The sequence below is a fragment of the Hyaena hyaena genome, unplaced genomic scaffold (genome assembly GCF_003009895.1).
Source record: "Hyaena hyaena isolate Hyena2069 unplaced genomic scaffold, ASM300989v1 scaffold_284, whole genome shotgun sequence".
Classification (NCBI taxonomy): domain Eukaryota; kingdom Metazoa; phylum Chordata; class Mammalia; order Carnivora; family Hyaenidae; genus Hyaena; species Hyaena hyaena.
The window spans coordinates 1,519,531-1,545,839 of NW_024080913.1; the positions used below are offsets into that span (position 1 = coordinate 1,519,531).

A 26,309-nucleotide genomic window follows, 5' to 3' on the forward strand; every position below is an offset into this window, starting at 1 on the left:
TCTCTCCCACGAATTATCAGCAGCAAGATCAGCTTCCCTCAGACTTGAAACACCAGCATCCATTCAGCACTAACTCAGAAGGAGCAGCACCACCACCGAATCCCTTCCGTGTCACAGAGCCATTACTAAACTCACTCCAACTAGTGAAACCACATCGGTACCTAAAACTAAACAGGTACATCTGTTCCTAAGACCTCTTTAATTCTCTCACCCCTCTGGCCCAGGAAGAATTTCCCAATAGTCCCACTTACCATTGTTGTTGGCAATTAGTGTGACAAGAGTCTTCTTTGTACTGTCGCTGTTCTGTGCCCCGCTGCTACTAACGGTGGTGGATGTAGAGAGGTGCCCAGCAACAGAAGCATGGGCAGCGATGGGCACTGGAGCCGAGACTGGCTGCTGGCTCACAGAAACTGTGGGGAAGGGGAGGCACAGTCACTTGGAGACAGGGACAGATGACACTAAAGGATACTGTTCTAATCCCGTTTCATCTTGCTGTGGGTCTCTATAGCCAAAAAGTTTCCTGCTTTCTTTGCAAATCCAACTGTGCATCTGATTTCTCCTCCTATCTGTCCCTCATTCCACCAATTAGACACAATGCCTTCTTCATCTCACAATTCCTGATTAATTTAGATCGCGAGCTCACTGAACCAGTATTTTAAGGTTTTGCTCATATAGCACAAGCAAATCTCTAGGACTCAAAGGTTTATCATCACCGCTACTGGTATTTATAACCATGCATTCACAGTAAGCCGTACACAAGACCCTGAACTGTGTCCTGTTTCAGCCTAAGCCAATGCCATTTCAGGTCTCAAGGTAGGGAAGATAAAAATAAAAAGAGCAACGGATACAATTTAGGGGGGAAAAGAACCATCACCCACTCTTAGAATTCAGGGCAATCGAGAATTTGACCCTGCAACATCACGTTTTTGAAAGAGCAGCTAACAAGCCTACGTTTGTAAACTGTCCATGAAGGCAGACACCAAGCAAATTCTGTTCAGCTCACAAAGGAAACCAAGGTCAAGTAAAACAAACAAGGAAGAAAAAAATGATTATGGGATCCTGTTTTTGACGGGGTACATAAATGAACACTGCCACACACACTACTTTGCATTCTCATTCATCATTTGTTAAGAGGACTGCTGAAGGATTGATAAGCATTGATTAATTCAACTCTCAATGTTTTAAATAAATTGAGCAGAGTGTTTCTAGTTTCACATATGAAGAAACTGAGGAATTTTTACAGACTAAAGCATGGAGGAAAAAAAAGCACCAGTGCCACAATGAGGCATCCATCCTTGGATTCTTGAAAGTCCTTCTCCACCTCACACTTAAAACGTCATCCAGCTGAGTCGGCTTAAATAACAATCTAAGATCGAAAGAGTGTTTGGTACCTGTAGTAGTTTTATCCACTGAATTATAATCTTCAACGACAGAATCCTCAATGACATCACTGATTTTCTGCCACGGCTCCAGCTCCTCCTCCTCACATTCCATAAAGAGGTCGGTGTCCGCCATGCTACAAGAAAACAGGATCAAATAAGATATTGGCCTCAATGGGGCGCCTGAGGGGCTGTCGGCTGAGTGTCTGACTTCTGCTCAGGTCACGATCTCGCAGTTCGTGAGTTCGAGCCCCGCATCAGGCTCTGTGCTGACAGCTCAGAGCCTGGAACCTGCTTCAGATTCTGTGTCTCCCTCTCTCTCTCTGCCCCTCCCCCGCTCAAGCACTGTGTTTCTCAAAAATAAACATAAAAAAAGAAAAAAAAGACATTGGACCAAAAAAGATATTGACCTCAAAATGAAATTTTTATAAAAAAATAAGGAATCAGTCTTCAATCTACCAGTAACTCGCCCCTATACTCGCTCTATGCTCTCCCCTAATCTCCTCCTACCACCATATTTCGAAGGATCTAGAATGACAACTTTTATTATTCTTTTTAAAAAGTGTTTATTTTGAGAGACAGAGTATGCACAAGTGGGAGAGGGTCAGAGAGAGGGAGACAGAGAATCCCAACCAGGCTCCGAGCTGTCAGTGCAGAGCCTGATGGGGCCTCAATCTCATGACCTGAGCTGAAATTGAGAGTAGGATGCTTAACCGAATGAGCCTCCCAGTTGCCTCATTCTAACTTTTATTCGTGGGGGAAAAAATTATGAAAGAGCTCACAGCAAATTATTCAATAATAGGAGTATAAAAGTTTAATCTGTAATACCCAGGGCTATGATCAGGGTGAGGCAAATCATGCAGATGCAGGGTCTTCAATTAAAACGTATGTTTTGGGTGCACCTGGCTGGCTCAGTCAGTGGAGCACATGACTCTTGGATCTCGGGGTTGTGAGTTGAGCCTCACTTTGGGTGCAGAGATTACTGAAAAAGGAAATCTTTAAACACAATAATAATAGGGGCACCTGGGTGTCTCAGTCAGCTGAGTGTCTGACTCTTGATTTCAGCTCAGGTCATGATCTCTGGGTTGTGGGACTGACCCACCTGTCAGGCTCCTGGCTGAGCATGGAGCCTGCTTAAGATGCTCACTCACTCTCTCTCCCCCTCTGCCTTTTTCCTCCCCGCTCATGCTCTCTCTCAAAATAAAAATAAACATAAAATAAAATCTAAAAAACGTGTATTTTTTCCATTATGCTGCAGGATCAAATCCTAGATTGCCCAGAATTCAGAAAGTGGGTAGTAGTTCTTTTCCTCTCCAAATTATATTCTTGTACTCCACTGTGATTTTGGAGTGAGCCTTTAATTTGAAAACACTTGCCTAAGTAACATGCCCCTTTTTCTTTTTTAAGTTTATTTTTTTATAGAGTGGGGGAGAGGCAGAGAGAGAGAGGTGGGGGTGGGAGGGAGAGAATTCTAAGCAGGCTCTGCACTGTCAGCACAGAGCTCAATGCAGGGCCTGATACCATGAACCACAAGATCATGACCTGAGCCAAAATCAAGATCAGGACACTCAGCCAAACGAGCTACACAGGCGTCCCTATTTGTTTCTTATAAACACAAACCCTACACCTCTGCAATGCAAACAAAGAGCTATTAATAGCTGACTTAATAGCTGGGTGGCTGGGTGGCTCAGTTAAGCATCTAACACTTTTTTTTTTTTTTTTTAATTTTGAGAGAGAGAGTGCAGTAGGGGAAAAGAGAGAGGAAGAGAGAGAAGATCCCAAGCAGGATCCTTACTGTTCATACAGAGCCCAATGTGGGGCTCGAACCCATGAGCTGTGAGATCATGACTTGAGCTGAAACCAAGAGCAGGACACTTAACTGACTGTGCTACCCAGGCGTCCCATCATCCATCCCACTCTTGAGTTCAGCTGCGTAGGGCTGTGGGCTGTCGGCACAGAGCCTGCCTGGGATTTTCTCTCCTTCTCTGCCTCCTCCTCTCAAAAATAAGTAAAAAATTAAAATTAAAATAAAAAAAGAGCCACTGCTATTCTGCCCTCCAACATTAGTAAACTACAGGTCAATTTCTTTGTCTTGGAATTGTAATAGTTGGGGCACCTGGGTAGCTCAGTCGGTTGGGAACTGTAACAGCAATACTACTCAATGTTCAAATAAAGCCTTTAAGGCAAAGGCTCTCACAATGCCCTTAAAAATCATTTCAGAAACACTTTTTTGCTACATCTCTACACCCAAAACAAAACAAAACAACCAACCTAAAACTAGTCTAAGTAGTTGGGTCCATACAACATGACAGGATTCATTTTTAAGGTGCCCAACAGATGGCGGTGTTCCCTTGAAAATTTAAAAAATCCAGGCAGGGTGACAGGTACTAAGGAGGGCACCTATGAGGTGCACTGGTGTTGTATGTAAGTGATGAATCACTGAAATTCTACTCCTGAAGCCAATATTGCGCTGTATGCCAACTAAAATTAAAAAACAAAACCCAAAAAACTCCAGCCAATGCCCCAGTGAGTTACCTATAGCCAAGTGCCCACAGTTTCAATGGCTGAAGTGCCTAACTTGATTCTAACTGCTCTCTAATATTCTGTTTGTCTTTTCAGGCCAAAACCACAATGGGGAGAAGATATAAGCAAGGAAAGAAAAACATATATGGGATCAACTTAAATTTTCTTAGTTTCACATTTAACATAAATATACAAATGACAGTGCTAGTCAAAAACAGAATTAAAAAGAAGCCTGGGGCACCTGGGTGGCTCAATCGGTTAAGCTCCCAACTTTCAACTTCGACTTTGGCTCAGGTCATGATCTAACAGCTTGTGGGTTCGAGCCCTGCATCGGGGTCCGGCTGACAGCTCAGAGCCTGCAGTGTGCTTCGGATTCTGTGTCTCCCTCCCTCTTTGCGCAGCCCCCCCACGCCTGGCTTGTGTTCTCTCTTAAAAATAAACTTCAAAAAAAAAAAAAAGCCAAATCCATACCGCAGGCAGTCCTTGAGCCAAGACCACACAGCACCAACTCCTACAGTGTCCGGACTAGTTTTACTGAAAAAGACATCATTCTAAACATCTTTCTTTTTTAACTATTTAATTTTATACCAGATATTTGCTGTCTAACTTTCATAGAGCCCATAGCCAACAATGCATCAGTATCAAACTCCTGGCAGAATGAATGTACACTGTGGATGAGAAGTTCTACAGGTGGATCTCAAGCACTTTTTTCCACTCTGACCAGCTGCATACAAACCCCCAGACATATGCTGAGCAGTCGGAAGAAAACTTCCCTTCAGAGTAAGCAGGGGTACAAACTGTGGTTTCACAGCCATGCTGGATATCCATATTTTGAGGGACTGAGTGCATGTTTCATTTTGTGAAGCAACGAATTTTTTAAGAAACATTTTAATGTTTATTTTTGAGAGAGAGCAAGCAGGCAGGGGAGGGGCAGAGGGAGGAGGAGACACAGAATCGGAAGCAGGCTCCAGGCTCTGAGCTGACAGCACAGAGCTAGATGTAGGTTTGAACCCACAAACTGTGAGGTCATGATCTGAGGTAAAATCAGATGTTTATAACCATTTGAGCACCCAGGCAACCCAGCAATGAATTTTAAGAATACTGAAAGTTTCTTCCGGGGAGCCAGGGTGGCTCAGTCAGTTGAGCATCCAACTCTTGACTTTAGCTCAGGTCATGATCCAAGGATCGTGGGATCAAGCCCCGTGTGGGGCTCTGCACAGAGCGTAGACTCTACTTGAGATTCTCTCTCTGTCTCTGTCTCTCCCCCCGCCCCCCCGCTCCATGTGCATGTGCTCTAAAATAAAAACATAAAAATAAAAAGAAAGTTTCTTCCATCTGATCAAACTATGTTAGTCCTCTCATGAAAAAGATACTCTAATAAACAGAAAGAGTGAGAAAGGTAAATCTGAAAAAATGGCAAAGAAAGATGTTTGTGGCCTAACTACTTTTTATTGAGAGAGAGAAAAAGAGCTCCCCAGGTATATGTTCTGCCAAGACAACCAATATAAATTTAAAAATTCAAAATGAGCAGAAAATTCAACTCAAAATATTTTTCAAGTTCTTTATAACAAGACGAATTAACCAATAAGGCTTGTCAACCCAGAAAAAAATAAAAATAAAAACGACATCTGCTGACTCAGCATATTTCACATACATCCAAACATCTCTGGAAGACAATGAACCCAAGTTTTTCAAACAGTCCTCACTTCTGACCTAGACTGTTGTCTCCAAGCATGATCATTCATTTTACCACCTCCACTTCAAAACACTAATTACGTTGAAAAGATAGGCCATACCACAACAGAGGTATCAACCTAAATGAAATACTTCACAAACTTGAAAAATGCAAATTTAGCACACTGCTTGTAGTTTTCCAGCTATCAAAAAGAAATCTTCATTAATATGAAGAAATGCTATGCTTAATATCTTTATCAACATGCTCATGAAAGAAACATGGTAATTCTCTGTGGCTTTTCAAGCAATCCATGGCATACAGTATGTCATCAGTCATCTCTCAACTATTTTTGATAAAAGGCGACAGGAATTACTAAATACCCAGTACTGCAATGTACATCTTCCCAAACTATCATCCTACTCACGTTTAACTTCTTTCCACACCAAATCTTTAACTTAACTTCTCACAAGGCAAAAAAAAAAAAAACTGAATTGTTTCCTTCTTCTATTCTCTATTGCTTTGCTCTAAGTGTATTCAGACTTGGATACTTCTCACAGTAACAAACAAACATGTTGAAATTCAATCCTTGCCCAATTTAGGGGCATTTTAATTTCTTATGAAAAACTGCCAGGCAAAAATGTGACTTTCAGAAAATAAAGGCCAGCACTTGGGAACACAGTGCCACATCAAGAGGAAAATGTGGGATGGACAACAAATTTGAGAATCACATGAAAACCAAGTGAAGGGGCAAACTTTCATCATATTACAATTGTGAGTCTCTGAATCAAGACGACTGTGATTCTTTTCCACTTTTAAATTTTTTTTATTTATTTCTAGGAGAGAGAGAGACAGCGTGAGCAGGGGAGGGTCAGAGAGAGAGGGAGATACAGACTCCGAAACAGGCTCCAGGCTCTGAGCTGGCAGTCAGCACAGAGCCCGACGCGGGGACTCGAACCCACGAACCGCGAGATCATGACCTAAGCGAAAGTCGGTTGCTTAACCGACTAAGCCACCCAGGCACCCCTCTTTTCCACTTTTAAATGAGATATAAGTTCTAATTAAATACAAAAGTAGAGATGTATCTATCACCCACCTTTAAAAATTATCAACCCAAAATTGTTGTTTTATCTATGCCTCCCTCCTTCATATTATTCTGAAGCTACTCTCTACATTATTCATAAACATTTTGGCGTTAACCTCTAAAACATAAGGACCTGAAAAATATAACAAAAGAAAAAATATAGTAGCATTACATGCCTAAGAATTGATAGTCTCTTAATATCACTTAGTCAACATTCAAATTTCAAACTCTCTCAAATACCATACTTTTAAAAGTGTGTTTGAATTAGGATCCAAATAAGGTCCATATATTATGATTGTTTGATAAGTTTAAGTCTTTTAATTTACAGACCTTCATCTTTTTTTTCTCCCTTGCAATCTATTTGTTGAAGAACCAGCTCACCTCTTGTAGTTTCTACAAGCCGGCTACTGCTGACCACATACCCCTAGTGTTTACTACATGCCTCTGTCCCCTGGGGATCTTGAAATGGGACAGGTGGATCAAGTGGCACAATTAGACGCAGGGTGAACTTTCCCCACAAGACCACTCATAAGGGTGGCGTCCTCTTCCATCTGGGGGCGTGCTGGTGCTGGGTCTAGTCACTCTAAACCTACCCTTCCTTCATTTACCAGAACACTTCTATTTAAAAAAAATAGAAGTAGGGGCACCTGGGTGGCTCAGTTGGTAGAGCATCTGACTCTTGATTTTAGCTCAGGTCATGGTCTCAGCATTTGTGAATTCCAGCTGCCGGCACAGAACTGGCTTTGGATCCTCTGTTCCCCACCCTCTCTCTGCCCCTCCCCAACTTGGGGTCGTGCTCTTAAAATAAACTTAAAAAAAAAAAAAGCCAAAATATATATATTATTTGGTTACCCATGGTGCAGTTCATATAGTAAAGTCTTGATTCCTTCTATCTTGCTTGATTTTTTCCCCTTTATTTACCTGTTTTTAAAATAATGATTCAATCCTATTTCATCAAAGTGAACAATAAGCTTGTTCTTAAGCTATCATTATGATGTCATATTTTAAACATAATTTATGTGTTTTGGTGCACTGCAGTTATCTTTATTGATACTCAAAAGTGTCCTATTTTGGCCAGTGGAACATCTTCAGTTGGGCCCCGAGCCCTTCTGACACCTTAGTGTCTAATAAACCCCTTGCTATCTGAGAGAACACGCTCCAGGCTCATCTCATGTATGTCCTTCCCCAGACCCAGAATATGCCATTTCTTTAAGGAGCTCTGATTCCTATTGGTAGGGAGTGGTGTTCCAAGACTACAGTTAGAGGCTAGGGACCTTTCTCTTCATTTTATTTTTCTTTTTTTTTTTTTTTTTTTTAAATTTTTTTTTTTTTAATGTTTTATTTATTTCTAGGAGAGAGAGAGACAGCGCGAGCAGGGGAGGGTCAGNTTTAAATTTTTTTTTTTTTAATGTTTTATTTATTTCTAGGAGAGAGAGAGACAGCGCGAGCAGGGGAGGGTCAGAGAGAGAGGGAGACGCAGAATCTGAAACAGGCTCCAGGCTCTGAGCTGGCTGTTAGCACAGAGCCCGACGCGGGGCTCGAACCCAAGAACCGCGAGATCATGACCTAAGTGAAAGTCGGACGCTTAACCGACTAAGCCACCCAGGCGCCCCTTCATTTTATTTTTCAAAAGACTTTTTTTTTAAAGTTTATTTATTTATTTATTTATTTATTTAGAGAATGAGTGAGGGAGGGGCAGAGAGAAGGGGAACAGAGGATCCAAAGCAGGCTCTGTGCTGACAGCAGAGGGCCTGATGTGGGGCTCAAGCTCACAATCCCCAAGATCAAGAGTTGCATGTTCTTCCAACTGAGCCAGCAAGATACCCCTTAGCTCACTTTTAATATAAAATTAGGGGCACCTGGGTGACTCAGTCAGTTAAGGGTCCAACTCTAGATTTTGGCTCAGGTCATGATATCATAGTTCATGAGTTCAAGCCCCACATCTGGCTCTGCACGGACAGGTGGAGGCTGCTTGGGATTCTCTCTCCCCTTCTCTCTGCCCTTCCCTGCTTGCTCTCTCTCTCTCAAAAAAATGAAAACAAATTAAATATAAAATTATCTCCAGGGGCACCGTGGTGGCTGAGCTGTTTGAACATCAGACTCTTAACTTCAGCTAAGGTCATGGTCTCACAGTTAGTGGGATCAAGCCCCAGAATCTGTGCTGAGCTAAATATGGAGCCTGCTCTGGACTCTCTCCCCTACTCTCAGAATGAATAAACATTTAAAAAGATAAATCTTCATACCAACCCCCAATTATTAGTTAGCTATCTTCAATCTCACTCCCAATGGCATTTGGCAGAAAGTTTCACATCCACAAAGTACATGTTTTAGAAACTAAAAAACAAAACTATATTTTCTCCTGGAATTCTTTCTTGAGATTTTTCAGTCTTGTAACATATTTACTGAGCAAAAAAATTCTCATTAATCTTATTACTTCCACTCTTTCTCTATTCCAAACCCCTTTCCTTTCCCCTAACAAGAAGCCTGGATCATTTCCCTGAAGGGCAGAATTTGCATATACAGTTGACCCTTGAACAACATGGATTTGAGTCTACTTACAGATTTTTTTTTTCAACAAATGTATTGGAAAAGTTTGGAGATTTGTAACAATTTGAAAAAACTCAGAAGAACTGGGTAGCCTAGAAACATAAAAAAAAAAAATTAAGAAAAAGGTAGCTATGTCTCTAATACATAAAATATCTTAAATACCTGCTTATCATTTACTACCATAAAATATACACAAATTATAAAAAGGCAAAATTTATCAAAACGTACACACCTACCGACTGTACGTGCTGGCATTTGTAATAGAGAAATGTAAACAAGTCTGCAGTAGTAGATAACTGCATGAAATAGTATCTACTGTACTCCTATAATAATTCCGTAGCCACCTCCTACTGCTATTGCAGTAACTCAAGTGTTGTGAGTATCTCAATGTCCCCTTAAAACACCACTTGAGCAGTTGGTCTCTCCAGTAATTTGTGTATCAGAGTAAAAAGTGATCTCTCCCAGTTCCTGCTATTAGTTAAGTTCTTGGGAAGTCAAAAGTTATACGTAGATTTTTGACGAGGAGGGTTATCGGGCTGTTAATATCCCTAACCCCTCCCCGCTTCCACATAGTTCGAGGGTCAACTGTTAAAAATGTTTAAAGACAATCATAGGTTAACAAAGAGGATACATTTGGTTTAATCAAGTCCTTTAGCAAGTGTCTTTTGAAAGACAGTCATTTTTTTAGTGTTTATTTATTTTGAGAGATAGCAGGTATTCAAGTAGGGAATGGCTAGAGAAAGATGGAGACAGAGAATCTCAGGCAGGCTCTGTGCAGTCAGCACAGAGCCAGGTGTAGGGCTTGATCTCATGAACTTGTGAGATTATGAGCTGAGCCAAAAATCGAGTCGGACACTTAACTGCTGAGGCACCCAGGTGCCCCTAAAGACCATCTTTTCTTGAATGCCCAACATAAAGACAGATCACCTCAAAGGTACCAAATTTTTTTAACTATTCCTAACAAAAACTTTATCCACGGCATATAAGCTTATATAGCTAGCAAGGTTCCTTTCCAAGGTAGAAAGGGGTAGGGGGTTAGATAAAGCAAAAGGCCTACAACCTGACTTATAAACAAAGAGCTTATTTCTCCCATCAATAAAACTTCCAAGAGAGAGAAAAAAATTTCATCCTATCCCTCTGCCCTCCAGCATCTACCAGGCACAGCACAAGCAGTGCGGCAGGCCTACTGTGGAAGACATTGGGTTCAACAGGTGTACACAGGCTAAATGGAAACCAATTCATAAAGGACATTATTAAGGAATCTTCATACAGGCCAGTGGGTGTTATCCAGCTCAGGGATACTCAAAAATGGGGACTATTTGCCCTCCAGAAGACATTTGGCAGTGTCTGGAGACATTTTTGGTAGCCCTAACTACAGGCAGGGTTGGGGAGGACTGCCACTGGCATCTATCTAGTGGCTAGAGGCGCTACTGAAATTCACCCTACAGTACACAGGTCAGGGGCTTCTCTGCTCAGAAACATCTACAGGGCCAAGATGAAGAAGCCCTGATCAAATGGAAACCATGCTCTGAAATGGAAAATTTTTTGTGTATTTTTATTTTTGAAGGGGGGGGAGAGAGAGAAAAAGAGGGAGCATGTGCAAACAGGAGGGGCAGAAAGACAGGAAGACAGGATCTGAAGTGGGCTCTGTGCTCAGAGTGAAGAGCCCAATGTGAGGCTCGAACTCACGAACCATGAGGTGATGACCTGAGCCAAAGTCGAACACTTAACGGACTGAGCCACCCAGGTGTCCCGAGGGGAAAAATTTTTAAAAGCTATCATTCCACATTCAATGCATAAAGAGCTATCATTTCTTGGGCACCTGGGTGACTCGGTTGAACATCTGAGTCTTGATTTCAGCTCAAGTCATGATCTCAGGGGCATGGAATCAAGACCTACATCCAGTTCCATGCTGAGCGTGGAACCTGCTTAAGGTTCTCCATCTCTCCCTCCACTCCTTCCCCAACTTGCTCTCTCTCTCTCTCAAAATAAAAAAACAAACATCTTAAAAAAAAAAAAAAAGGAAATGGAAATTAAAGGTTAAAGGACTTTGGGAGGTTATAGCCACAAAAATTATTCACTAGTCAACAGTGACAATAACATACCAATAGTAACCAACAAAATTGATAGGAACCTTAATTTTAAAGGATTGACATCATAATGCTCCTGTTTTGAGGAGAAATTAGGTACTTGGGCAAGGAAAGAATGGTACAGAAGTGGTCAGATGAATATGAAGATAAAATCAAGTTTCACAGGTAGATGATTATAAGGTGAAACAAACCTTATAATCACCTCACGAAACATGAGATCGCGATCTGAGCTGAAATCAAGAGTTGGACGCTTAACCAACGGAGCCACCAGGTGCCCCTAATCTCCATTTCTAAATTTCTGGTTTTGACCCCTTTACAATTCCTCTATGGGTTGCTTCTGCTAAATATATCTACCCTTCTTGCAAGTTCAACTTCCAAATCATTTTCCCAGAGGGCAGTGAACCAAAATGACAGGAAGTAAACCTACTTCTGCATTCTTTCTCAAAGTCTTATTGTTGTATTTGAACTGTAAGTTACAAAGGTAGCTCTGTATCTCAAACACCAAAGGTTATGACAAGTCCTTAAGTTTAAACACAAAAATGTTAGCCAATAATCCAGAGTCTGCCTGTCACCAACTGGTGCACACAGCAAACAAGCCACTGACAATCGAGGTTAATCTTAATCAAATCAAGGTGCACCTGGGGGGCTCAGTCGGTTGAGCATCTGACTTCAGCTCAGGTCATGGTCTCACGGTTGGTTTCTGGGTTCAAGCTCTGCATTGGGCTCTCTGCTAACAGTACAGAACATAGAGCCTGCTTCGGATTCTGTATCTCCCTCTCTCTCTGCCTCTCCCCTACTTGTACTCGCTCACTCTCTCTAAAATGAAAAATAAACATTAAAAACAAAAACAAAAAAACAAATCAAGCATTTAAATTTAACTTGCAGTTTGTAGGAAACACAGCAGTAGAGGAGTAAGTTAAGCAGCACCAAAAGGAAATAATGAGGTAAATCCAGAAGGTGGGACGTTCTATAAAGAAATGATCAGACAAATGCAGAATAGAGAACATTCTGTAAAACTAGTACCATCTTCTCTTCAAAAATGTGATACACACACACCAAACTAAATTAAAAGAAACTAGGGGTTGGGGCACCTGGGTACCTCAGTTGGTTGAGTGTCCAACTCTTGATTTTCGCTCAGATCATGATCCCAGAGTTGTGGGATCAGGCCCATATCAAGCTTCACACTAAGCACGGAGCCTGCTTGAGATTCTCTCTCTCTCTCTCTCTCTCTCTCTCTCTCTCTCTCTGCTCCTCTCCCCCCACCTGCATCTGCATGCTCTCTGAGCTCTCTCTCTCTAAAATAAAAAAGTAAATAAAAAAGAAACTAAAGAGTCATAACAAAATGCAACATTTGAACCTTTACTGGATTTCAGTTCATATAAAAAGTATAAATGACATTTGGGGAACAAATGAAACATTTGAATATATAAACTACATAACATTTGGGAATTACTTTTTATTTTTAAATTTAAAAAATTTTTATTTTTTTTAAAGTATATATATATATATATTTTAATTTTTTTTCCCCTGAGGGAGAGACAGAGTGAGCAGTAGAGGGTCAGAGAGAGAGGGAGACACAGAATCCAAAGCAGGCTCCAGGTTCTGAGTTAGCTCTCAGCACAGAGCCTGACGCGGGGCTTGAACCCATGAACCGTGAGATCATGACCCGAGTCGAAGTCGGATGCTTAACCAACTGAGCCACCCAGGCGACCCTAATTTAAAAAATATTTTAAATTTCATTTCCAGTATAGTTAACATACAATGTTAAATTTAGGTCTACAGCAAAATGATTCAACAATCCTACTCATTACTCAGTGCTCATCAAAAGAAGTATATTCTTTAAAAAAAAAAAAAAGATGGGGCGCTCAAGTGGCTCAGTCAGTTAAACGTCGGACCCTTGATTTCGACTCAGGTCATGATCTCAGGGTTCGTGAGTTTGAGCCCTGCATCAGGATCTGCACTGACAGAGCTGCAGAGCCTACTTGGGATTCTGTCTCCTTCTCATTCTGTCCCTTCCCCACCCTCTCAGGTCCCTCCCAACCTAGGAATTATTTTTTAAATTTTATTAAAAAGAACAGTTATATTAGAATTACATAGAAGAATGTATTTATTCTTAGCAAATGCACGAAATATTTAGTGAAAATGTCTGACTTTCAAGTGGTTTAGCAAACATATGCATATTTTAGTGCTTCCTTATAGACATTAGTATGTTAAAAAATCATTGTGTCTAGGTAACTGGTTCACTGTTGATACTCCTTGTATTCTTTCCCATGCATTAAGTTTTCTTAATACAAAGTTGAGGGGAATCAGATAAATAAGGGCTGACAATCTAATGTAAAACATGAAGACTATAATTGAGAACACTGTACCATACAACTGAAATTTGCTAAATAGAACTTAAATTTTCTCACACAGAAAATAAATGCGAGGTGATAAATGTGTTCATTAACTAGATGGAGGTAATCCTTTCACAATGTACATGAAATCACCATAATGTGTACTTTAAAAATGTTACATTTTGGCAATTGTGCTTCAATAAAGCTGAAATTTTTTAAAAGTTGGGCATAAAAACTACCTATTCAGATATTTCTTTGATAGTTCATTTATTTTTGAGACAGAGCATGAGGTGGGAAGGACAGAGAGGGAGGGAGACACAGAATCCAAAACAGGCTCCAGGCTCTGAGCTGTCAGCACAGAGCTGACATAGAGCCTGATGTGGGGCTCGAACCCACGAACCGTGAGATCTGACCTGAGCTGAAGTCAGACGCTTAGCTGACTGAGCTACCCAGGTGCCCCTACCTATTCATATTTTGGTTGTGATATTTTTGCACTACCACATTCTTGTCATCTTTTTGCCATTTACTAAATCAAACTAGTAGTCGTGTTGATTGAATTTTCTATTTAACTTGTTCTTATTTCTAGGAACACTTTTCACACAGGTTGCATATATGTTTCTTAAAATGTATGTGATAATTAAATAATGTTAGAAAAAAAATGAATCTAAGGTGGATTATGTAGGCTGCCAAGGAGGTGCTACCATCTTCCATTAATCCAACCCATTATGTGACATCTTAGTGACCTATTTAGTTTCTGGACTTTATAGCAGTAATTGTATTGACAATATAGTTTTTGTATTCTCAGTAGGCTTTATTCAATACTGCAGCTCACACAGGACTATTAACAATTCTCACAGCCTTTGAAGTCTTAGGCATTCATCTTCCCATCCATAATATGGATATACCAGATATACATTTCTAGGGAGAAGTGAACTGTATCTTAAGCACTGGCAAATATGGTAACTATACTCAGGTCCTAGCTAACCAGTAAAAGTCTACATAATTGAAAAGCAAGATACAAAGAGAAAGCTTTACAAATAACCTGTTATTTAAAAGCAACAAGGGGTGCCTGGGTGACTCAACTACTTAAGCATCCGACACCTGATTTCCACTGAGGTCATGATCTCATGGTACCTGGGGCCAGTTGGGCTCAACCTGAGGCTGCTTGGGATTCTCTTTGCCCCTTTCTCACTCATTCTCTCTCTCTCTCTCTCAAAATAAACATTACCAAAAAAATCTGGCTGGCTCAGTTGCTTGAGCGTCCGATTTTGGCTCAGGTCATGATCTCACAGCTCATTCGTGATTTGAGCCTGCAGTTGGGCTCTGTGCTGACAGCTAGCTCAGAGCCTGGAGCCTGCCTCAGATTCTGTGTCTCCCTCTCTCTCTGCCCCTGTTCCAAGTATGTGTGCATGCGCGCGGACTCTCTCTCAAAAATAAACAAACATCACAAAACAAAAATATTTAAGAATATACCCTCTTACTCTAGCGTAAGAAATCATAATCCTCAAAACAATTGGCATTTGTTTTCAAATTATCTCAATTTTTGTCTTTAAAAAAGATTAATTCTAGAAAACCTATAGCGCTGACTACTTAAAACGGCTGTAAAACTAATTACTGTTAAACGTGTAAGAAGCTCTTATTTACCCAGTCTTCTGCGTGACCGGTTCCGTCCCTTACAGAATCCAACAGTTGTAGAACCTCAAATATTCATGATATGTCTCTAAACAGTGTTAATAATCTAATAGGCAGCAAATCTATCAAGAAGCACCCAGATAAGAGTTATGTGTTCTTTACTAAAACCACAAATAAACTTAGCAGTTAAGTTCCCTATTTTTAAAGGGTTCAATATTCAGGGGTCCTTTCCCAACAAGAGCTTTTCTTCACTGACAATTGTCATGTGGCCTATATTCCATTTCTACTCCCTTGATTTCCTTTAACTCTGCTAAACACTGGTAATATGTTAGTCCGTTTCCATTTCTCCTCCCAAGTAACATATAAAAATGTTTTTTGTGGATATGGCTTTAATATCATAAGCCAGAATGCCAAGATTCTATCAAAGTCTTAACACACAGATATGAAAAAGGGACCAAACAGCTCTAGGGTTTGTAATTTAAATCAGAAATCACCACCCTCAGGGCGCCTGGGTGGTTCAGTTGGTTAAGTCAGGTTAAGTCCAACTCTTGAATTCAACTAAGGCCACAATCTCAAGGTTCACTGGATCAAGACCCCAGGCCATCAGCCTGGAGTTTGCTTGGAATTGATTGTCTCTCTGCCTCTCAAAATAAATAACTTAAAAAAAAAAAAAAAAAAAAGTCTGGAATACCTGGGTGTCTCAGTAGGTTAAGCATCCAACTTTATGCTCAGGTCATGATTTCACAGCTCGTGAGTTCAAGCCCCACATCAGGCTCTGTGCTTACAGCTCAGAGCCTGGAGTGTGCTTGGGATTCTGTGTCTCCATGTCTGTCTATCTGTCTCTCTCTGCCTCTCCCCTGCTTGCGCTCCCCACCTCCCAAAATAAACAAACATTAAAAAAAATAAGGGGGGGGGAAGAAATCTCTACCCTCAACAAAAAGACATACAGTAAAACCTTGGTTTGCGAGCAAAATTTGTTCTGGGAACACACTTGTAATCCAAAGCATTTGTGTTATCAAAGCGACTTTCCCCATAAGAAATAGTAGAAACTCCAATGATTCATTACACACCCAAAAGTACTCATATAAAAATGATAATAATATTGCAATATAATAAAGAAATTACAAAATACAAAAAAAATAAACAAATTCAACTGCACTTACCTTGGAAAACCTTCGTGGCTGGTGTGAGGGAGACAAGAGAGAGGAGAGTTATTGTGTAGGACGACTTTCACTATCACTAACGAATCACTGCTATCTATTGGCTCAATGGAATCTTTTTCTTTTGGTGCAACTTTAACAAGAAACCTATCCAACGACACTTACTTTTGCCTCCTTTTGAGGATTTCGCGGAAATGTGACATTGCATTGTCATTAAATAGATTCATCGCTTGCACGGCTACAGCCTTATTCAGGTGGTGCTTTTCTACAAAATTTTGCACTGTTTCCCACATTTTACACATCTCCCTAATCTCCTTTGAAGTGAGGGATTCCTCCGCCTTTTTCTCCTCTCCCTCTGCAGAGGAGGTCTCGATAACCTCTTGCTGTAGCTCTCGATGCAGATCCATCAGTTCATCGGTGGTGAGCTCCTGGCCATGATCCTCCACCAGCTCCTGGATGTCATCCTCATTCACCTCCAGTCCCATGGTCTTCCCCAAGGACACAATTTCATCCACAACTGGCGCCTCTTGTTCATGAGCAAGCCCCTCTAAATCATGACCAAGAACACAATCAGGCCACAAATTTCTCAAAGCAGAAAAGAGGGTTCTCTTGGTGACCCCATCCCAGGCTTTATCAATGATCTTGAGGCAGCTGACAATGTGGAAATGATTTTTCCAAAATTCTCGTAGGGTAAGGTTTGTTCCTTTGGTCACCTCAAAGCAGTGCTGAAATAGTGCTTTGATGTAAAGCTTTTTAAAGTTTGAAATGACCTGCTGATCCATGGGCTGGAGGATCGGAGTGGTGCTGGGAGGAAGGAACTTGACCTTAATGAACTTGAATTCCTCCAGTAAGTCATCCTCAAAGCCTGGAGGATGAGCAGGAGCATTATCCATCACCAGCAAGGCTCTGAGTGGCAGATTCTTTCCTAAAAGGTATCTCTTCACTTCAGGACAGAAGGCCTCATTGATCCACTCAATGAACAAGATACGAGTGACCCACGCCTTGCTGTTGGACCTCCACATGACGTTTAACTGGCTCTTCTGCACCTTGCATTTCTTGAAGGCTCGTGGATTCTCAGCATGATACACAAGCAGGGGCTTGACTTTAAAATCCCCGCTTGCGTTAGCACAAAACAAGAGGGTGAGATGGTCTTTCATGGGTTTGTGACCAGGCACTACGTTCTCTTCTTCTGTAATGTAAGTCCTCTTTGGCATCTTTTTCCAAAAAAGCCTCGTCTCATCGCAGTTAAAAACTTGTTCTGGCAGGTAACACTCGGAAACCATGAGCTTCTGGAACTCAGTAGCGAATGCCTCAGCTGCCTTAGCATCCAAACTTGCAGCTTCTCCGTGCCTTGCCACACTACGGATGCCACTTCTCCTCTTAAAGTTGTCAAACCATCCCCTGCTTGCCTTGAAGCCTTCTTCTTTTTCTGTTGACGTACCTGGCAGTTTACTTATGAGATCGGTGTACAAGGTCTTTGCCTTCTCGCAGACTAAGTTCTCGGTCACAGTATCACCTGCTAGTTGCTTCTCGTTTATCCAAACCAGAAGCAACTTTTCCACATCTTCCAGAACACGTGGCCGTTGCTTTGATATTCTCGTGACTCCTTTTGCTGGATCTAGCCCCCTTATTTCTTCTTTCTTCTTTAATATTGTACAAATGGTTGATGTAGACTTCTTATAAAATCTTGCAATTTCAGCCACTCGCATACCTCGTTCATACTTCTTGATGATTTCCTTCTTAACTTCCACTGTAATCATTTCCTTCTTCTTACCGCTTTTCTTTTCAACCTTTTTCTGCATGGGGGCCATTGCACACGCTTGCACAGATGTTGACTACAGTACAGTATTAATTAACTCTTGTTACTGTATTTAATGTAACTGGCAATAAGGCAGCAGAGGTAAGGGTCTATATCTGCAGGCAGCCTGACCTAGAATGAAGCAAAGCATTCCTAAGCTTACTCTTGTATGGAAAAGCAAAGGTCTGTCCACAGGTGCTCTGAAGGGACAAAACATACACTAGTGCCACTTGTGGGCACCTTCCAACGTTCGGAAAAATCACTGATTTCTGCTAGCTGCTGCGGCCTGAGACCAAGCATCCGAGCATGGGAGATGATCACCCACAATCCCGTAGGGGGGGAGAGAGAGAGAGAGAGAGAACCACCACTGGCTCAGTTGTGATCATGTGATGTTCAGCGTCACGTACTACTTGTATTGCAAGACATCGCTAGTTTATCAAGTTGAAATGTTTGCTCGTCTTGCGGAACACTCACAGAACAAGTTACTCGCAACCCAAGGTTTTTACTTGTATGTAGAATAAAGACTGAAACATTACCTGGAATATATTTTAGTATAATGCCAGGCATTATTTTGTACTTTACACTCATCATTCTCAATGAATTCTCACTATTACATGTCCTAAGTACTACATTCTAAAGATGAGATTTAAAAGGTTTAGAGAGATTAAGTAACTTGCCCAAGGTTAAAGTTAGTAGATAACACACCATGACTCAAATCAACGTTTTTCTCTAGAATTCTCCCCCAAGCCACTGCCTCTTCCATTACTAACTCCAACTAACACTTGTAAATTCTCCAGATATTCTTAAATTTAGGCAGATTTGGATGATCTCAGAAGCAGAAGCACAGGACAGCGCCCAGTGATTCTCAAATGTTTTGGTTTTTCAGGACCCCTTTACATTCTTAAAATTATTAAGGACTTCAAAAAGTTTTTACTTATGGGGATTCTATCTTTTGATATTTACCATATAAAGGCCTTAAAACAAAAGAAATACTTATCAACGTGATTAACATTAACAAACCATCCCAAGTTAATATAAATGACATTTTCAACTAAAAGTTACCATTTCCCCCCAAAAGAATTAGAAAAGCAGTATTGTTTTACATATTTGCCAGTCATCTAGGTATAGGTTAATAGAAGGCAGCTGGATTCTCATAGCTGCATATGCATTCAGTCTGTTGCTGTATGTTGTTTTGGTTAAGTATATGACCATCTAGCCTCACATAGGTCTCAGAAAAAAGAGAAGTATTCTAAAAACCTTTTCAGATAGCTGTGTATATTGACACAATGCTAAAACTCAAACAAATGGTAGTTTCTTAAAGAATAGTTGCATCTTGGAATCGGAATCCCTATCAACCCACTTTTTGTACTTTCTTACATTAAAATCCACTGGTGTACCTTGCATTTTGAAAGGATCATTTATCCATGATATTTTGAAACATCATGCATTGGTCACTTGCAAAATACAAATTTACTGAAATGTCCGTGTTCCAAATATAAACATAAATACAATTTAAGAAATACTTAAATATCACAGTCATTAACACTGATGTTATAAAAAAGTTTTTTAAGTGCTGGGAAGCTCTCAAACCTGAGATGTCAACTTCTTTCTAAAGTTTATTTTGAGAGAGAGAAAGAGAGTACACACACAAGATGTTAACTTTTAACATATTCTTACTTTCACGCTCAAAATTTTATTGTGGGTAACAAATACTGTCAATGGTTTTCTTGAAGTGACAGGCTCACTTCACTTTCAGAAATTATCTGCCAGGGGCACCTGGGTGGCTCAGTTGGTTGAGAGCCGAACTCTTGATTTTGGCTCAGGTCATGACTCCAGGGTCGTGAGATGGAGCCCCATATCAGGCTCTGTGCTGAGAGCATGGAGCCTGCTTAAGATTCTCTCTCTCCCCCTCTGTCCCACTACCCTGCTCATGCTTGCTCTCTAAAAAACAAACAAACAAACAAACAAAAACACTACCAAACGTCCAAACGTTAAAGTGTGAAAAAAAAATCTAGTCAAGTCGCTCTTTCAAGTAAAAATGCTGTTCCTTGAAACCAGCAGCTCATAACTCAATCTCACAACTGCTTTTCCTTATGAAGATCATACTTCCTTAGGCAGCAAGAGTGCTTTATGCATTCTTTCAGTCACAGATTCTTAAAAAACTGAAAGGACATTGACTCAGGACTGAGATTTTAAAAATTTATTTAGAGAGAGAGCGCCTGCGGGGGAGGGGCAAACAGAGAGGGCGGCATCCCCGCTGTCTGCGCAGAGTCCCAGGCAGGCTCCTTCACACCAAGGATGGGATCATGACCTGAGTGGAAATCAAGAGCCCAACACTTAACTGACTGAACCACTCAGGTGTCCCAATTAATAAATCATTTTTACTGCTTCATCAAGGACATGCTCACACGGAGTTTCATGCAACTGTCTCGCTTTGCGCTAAGGCACCACCGGCCGTTTTATCAGCTTTGCTTTTAAACAATCAGTGCAAATGTCACTGAAAGAGTATAAACAGCATTTTCGTATTCCCTATTTTAAAAATAGTTACGCCCTCTCAGCTCCCCTGAAAGGGTCTCAAGGATCCCCAGAGACCGCTGGCCACACTTTGCGACCTGCTTTCCTAGATTATACCACCGGTTTAAGGTGGGGGTGGAAAATAACAAAACCCTGTTCATCCCACATCCCGAGTCTCCATTCTGTTAGTTTTCAAACTCTTCAGTTCTCAAACTCCGATGTGGTCGGTATGTTATAGCCATAAGAAAAGGGAAGGAAATCAAGAGCATAAATTGCCATTTAATTGTTTTAAGATTATATTATTAGCACCTTTATGCTAAACGAAAATTCTCCATGTGGTAATTGCCTTAATCAGCCTCAGCTAAAGGAGTGCGGGTTAAAAATGTAGACAAGGTGGCACCCCCCCCCATCCGGCCCAAAGAGACTTGGGCATGAGGCCCCCCAAAAAACAGCACTTTCAGCCATCTCCAAGGCACTTCTTATGTATCCTTAACAAGTGTGCAAACCAGTTCGAATTCAGACTCCAATTTCCAGGCCCAAAAGCAACTCACGGTCAGGACGTTGGTTTATCAAGAAGCAGCGCCCCCGCCCCGGCCGCGGTTTCCCCTCTACCTAGACGGGAATCCTTTGAAAGTACAACTCCATGTCTGCGGGGGGTTTGGGCTGCGGTGGGAAGTGTCCAAAACAGTGTAGAAGGCTAGGCCCCAATCTCCACCAAGAAAGCGGATGTTCTGAGATAGTACAACCGTCTCCCAATTTCCATCTCGAAAACGAGATTGGGCTAACCGACTTCCAAGGCTCTTCTCAGCTCCACCTTTATCTGAGCCAAGAATGCCCAAAGAAGTGAGGAGAGAGACGTCCAGTGTTATTAGCAGTTTAGGGGAATCCCGCGTCTGACGGGGGTAATCTGGGCAACTCGCAGGAAAAGAAAAAAAAAAAAAAGGAGAGCAGGTGGGTCAACGACATCACTCTTTCCAGGAGATGCTGAGAATCTAGAAAAAAATAGTCCCCGGGATAAACATGGCGCCCACCGCGGCAGGATATAAACCCCAGAAATAAAGATATTCCGCCCCATCCCATTTTATAAATCACGGCGCCATCGCAAAAATATCTTAGGTCCGAGGGAGAAGACTTTGCAAACTAACTGCAGTGCACGACAGCTTAGGATGCACCACTGGACCGAGCGGCGATTACATAACACAAGGGAGCGGCACAGCGATCACTCATTTTCCAGCTCGCGCTCAAAAAGGGTGCCCCACTCCTTCGCCGGCGGGGACTCGGCGGGAGAACCGAGCGCTACCCGACCCCCCGGGACTTCACCCCGGCGCGGCCTCGCCCCCTCGCCTGCCCCTCCCGCCGCGCCCCGCCGTCTCGCAGCCGCCCGCGCCCCCGCCCCCTTCCCCGCGGGCCACCGCCCGCGCCCGCCCACTCCTCCGAGACGCCTAGCGCCGGGCGTGCGTGTGGACGTCGGCTGTGTGCGGGGCCGTGGGGCGCGAGTGCGCGCGCGCGCGCGCGCCGCGGCAGACGCCGGGGGGCGGGGGCGGCCGGCAGGCAGGCAGGGGCCGCCCGGCCTGGCCCGCCGCGCGGCTCCCGCGGCTCCCGGAGCGCACGCACTCACTCTCGCGCTCGCGCGCCGCACCCCACGCCCGCCGCCTCCGCCGCGGGCCGCGCCGCCACTCGCGGGGGGCGGGGGCGCGCGCCACCGGGCCCCCGCCCCCACCCCTCGCGCACCAGCCCCATCCCCCTCTCATTGTCTCGCCTCGGAGCGCCTCGCCGAGCGAAAAGATAACGGAACCCCCGGGAGAAGGGGGTGGGGAGAGAGAAGGCTCGCCCGCTCGCTCACTCACCTCCCGTGGTCGTCGCCGCCGGTAGTCTGACCCGAGGAAGGCGCCGTCGCCTTAAAGGGACCTTGCACCCGGCGCCGGGAGAAGGGGGTGGGAGCAGGGGAGGGGACGGGGGCTTGGGGGAGACGGCTGAGAGGGAACCGTGGAGAGCTCGTCTCCCCGAGGGTGAAAGGAAACCTCCCTCGGGTTCGAGTGATTTGGGGTGGATTTTTTTCCCGAGGGGGGCGGGGGGGCCCCGAGGGAGGGGGGTGGGGGGGCCAAGGAATGCGGCTCCGTGTACGGGAGCTGGCGCGGGGGAGAGAGACGCCGACTCCCCCCACCGACCCTCTCGCCCCGCGGAGGGATACGGCTCGTCACTTCCGCCCTCCCCCTCTCGTGGCCTTCCAATTGGTTGGAGCCCGTGGTACGTCATGAGCTCATCCTAACCCCTGCCCGGGCTTCTTTTCTGGTCAAGTTTGTCTGGGCCTGCAAATAAATAAATAAATAAAAACATTTTTTTTTAGAAAATGAAATAATGAATAATTAGTATCAGAAGCAACATCTAAATTTTGCTGAGAAAAATGGGAATTCCAAATAAAATATTCCCGATTCACTTGCCTGGACTTTCCAAGGAAATTTTGGGAATCTCCCCACTTTGCCCTCAAGACTTGTACCTAACCTAAACAGGAACCTCATGCCTCAGGCCAGATGGTGAGGCCCAGTGGCACCAACAACTTATTGGAACAAAGGCAGCAAAATGGCACACACTCTTCCTCAAGAGACATGAAGCCAAGTAGGCTTATGGCAGTAGTCTTAGGTGAATAACTTTTAAAAGCTATTTTTGCCCTGAACCCTTCTGGATTCTGGAAAGAAGTAACACATGATTGCTTGCCAAAGTAATTCATGTATGGAAACTGCTTTGAAACCACTGTGAGTAGACTCAGCAGAGATCTTCGATTCTAAGAAACCATAGACTCCACATCTGTGCTTTTTGCTCCAATCGAGGCTGAGATGGATTGGCCCAAAGAGATTGATTAGTCCATTCAAGACCATCCATCTGGAATTTAACCCCCAAACAAAAAGTAACTTCTTTTCCAGGTAGCTAAGAAATTTGGTTCTTTTTTACTTACTGAGACGATGATATTATAATATTCTCTTTAGATATGTGAGGATGTTGTTGCTTTCTAAGCAATACACAAATATTTGCTCCAAGCCAAATGTAAATCAAATTACCAAGTGTGAGATTGGGGAGATTTGAAGTCATATTTATTCATTTTTTAAAATATATGTGTACTCCATTCAAACCACCAGACTGAAAATAGGAATGGAAGTAGGCATTTCAATGTGTGCACACGATGCCACCCATTTTCATTCCACTTCATCCCATTTCATACCAAGAACATGTGAGTAAATTGAACTCATAATTTTCAGCAAGAACTTTATTATTTGGATTGAAAAAAAAGCAATAATCCTTCTGAAAGTACTTCTGAAGCTTTTTCAGACCTGATCTGGAAAAGCCCTTGATGGGATTATGGAATCAATCACCAGAAGACAAATTCTATACATGAAGCTCAAATCCTACGTTATGCTTTCCTGTAATAATTATAATTCATTATAATGTTATTTGCCTATGAAATGTTCTTGTTGAAATGTATTTTTCCATGCTGAAGTGCCAAATGCTCTCTGCCAATGAGGTCTAGTCCTGCGGACCTCTTGGAAAATATAATCCACCACACATTATGTAATACCTGTTAGCACACCATACTGAAAATGCACCATGCATCTATTCACTTATTCAACACATTTTTATTGAGTACTTTACACATGCAGGCACTGTTCTAGGTGTTGGGAGTACATCAAAAAAGAAAACAAAATCCCTGAACTCATGAAAATTGTACTCTAGTGAGGAGAGACATACAATATATACACAAATTGTTCCAATATCTATTGTTGAATAACAAATAGCCCCAAAACTTAGTGGCTTAGAACAACAATTTTACTATTATCTCTTATGTTTCTGGGATGTGATTAAGCTAAGCAGTTCTCATTTGGACTCTTATGCAGTGGCTGGGGCTGAAGTCATCTCAAAAGCTTCCTAAAACATCTAGAAGTTGGTGATAGCTGTGGGCCAGTCTTCTGGCCAATAGCTGTTTGGCTGTTTGGCCTTTCCATGTGGCCTGGGTTTCCTCATGTCCGGTGGCTGAATTCCGAGATTGAGTGCCTTATGAGAAGCAGGTAGAGATCATATGGCTTTTTGTGAACTAGCCTCGGAGGTCACAAGGCATCACTTCTACCGCAATTACAGGCTGCCCTTGATTTGAGGCCAGTGGGAAACATCTCTCGAAGTAGTAGAAATATTACATTGTAAGAAGAGTATGTGGCATGGGAAATCTTGTTGTGACCATCTTGGAAAATATAATCTACCACACATATGTAAGTAAATATACATTAGGTGATAATGGGTGTGGAAAAGGGCAGGAAAGGGGCATTTGGGCATGTGGTACAGAGGTGGGGATGAGAAAGTTGTTATTTTATGTGGGGTGGCTGGAAAACGCTTCATGATTAAGGTGACATTTGAGGGCAGACCTGAAGGAAGTGAAGCCAATTTCAGGTTTTACTGTTAGTAAAAGTGAAATCACTGGAGCTGAGGAGTGACGTGACTTAACGTTTTTAAAGGAACACTCTGGCTGCCTGTGGGTGCAAGGAGTATGGTGCAAGAAGATGACTTAGGAGACTAGTGCAATAATCCAAGGGAGAGATGATGGCGGCCTGGACCCAGGTGGGAGCCGTGGAGCTGCTGCTTCAACTGAGTGACTTCTGTGGTGTGTTGTTTACTTCTCTGTGACCTATTTTTCTGTAATTCCATTTGTGCCCTGGAAGACAGTTTTGACCCATAATGGCTAATAAAATGTGTGGATGATGGTGCTCCTCCTGCCACAAAGAAATAAAAGAAGAACATCATGTCGACCACGAATAAGAGGTTTTTGGGAACTGGAGGCACCTTTGGGGAAAGAGTTCAGGAAGCAAGTGTAAGCATCAACAGACACTCAGGGAATGGAGTAAGCTCTTTGACATTGTGAAAGGTGTCCTAACTATGCCACAGCCTGGGAAGATTCATCAACTGTTGAATGACTAATTGCTGGAAGAAATCACTAATAGAGACATAACTTCAGGGGATGTAAAGAGAACTCTACCACCTCAGGACACTAGAGGAACATCTCCAAAAGAACTCTGTACTCAGTTCTCCCATTTCCAGAAATGTAATCCCTGTGCTAAAGAGGGAAATGCCCATATTAATTTGGACAGTGTTGGAACACTTTGATGTCCTTAGCTCACACACAAATTTTTAGAGGGAATAGTCCTGATAGCTGTGATTTCTTATATCTGACCCATCTTGATAATGATGGGAAGCCAAAGCAGCAGAGCAAATAACCTGGATTGAATCCTTAGAATTCAGTGTGCCTCAACAGCGTATTGGGGAGGAGCCTGAAAGCCAATCCAGTTTGGTGTGTTGAAGAAATCATACCCTAATACTGCTGCTAAAAACCTTCCCCAGTCTTCAGTAGCCAACTTAGAAAGAAAAACTGAGGGGCACCTGGGTGGCTCAGTTGGTTAAGCGTCCGACTTCAGCTCAGGTCAGATCTCATGGTTCGTGGGTTCGAGCCCCGCGATGGGCTCTGTGCTGACAGCTAGCTCAGAGCCTGAAGGCTGTTTCAGATTCTGTGTCTCCCTCTCTCTACCCCTCCCCCAC

The 26,309-nt window shown here is 42.6% G+C and overlaps 1 protein-coding gene across 5 annotated transcripts in view; it reads right to left on the bottom strand.

Annotated features, from left to right (window-relative positions):
- Nucleotides 1-22,903, bottom strand: part of POGZ (pogo transposable element derived with ZNF domain) — a 50,933-nt gene extending 28,030 nt beyond the window's left edge. For 2 of the 5 annotated variants that reach the window (XM_039246286.1, XM_039246284.1), the window contains exons 1-3: nt 22,583-22,903; nt 1,392-1,516; nt 252-410 (exon numbers count right to left, since the gene is read on the bottom strand). In XM_039246286.1, coding sequence (XP_039102217.1) covers nt 252-410; nt 1,392-1,515 — 283 coding nt within the window. In that variant the 5' untranslated portion in view covers nt 1,516; nt 22,583-22,903. Of the gene's footprint in view, nt 1-251; nt 411-1,391; nt 1,517-3,259; nt 3,281-22,582 lie in introns of those variants that run through there. The other 3 variants (XM_039246288.1, XM_039246287.1, XM_039246285.1) reach the window with 2 other exon arrangements.
- Between the last annotated feature and the right edge of the window lie 3,406 nt (nt 22,904-26,309).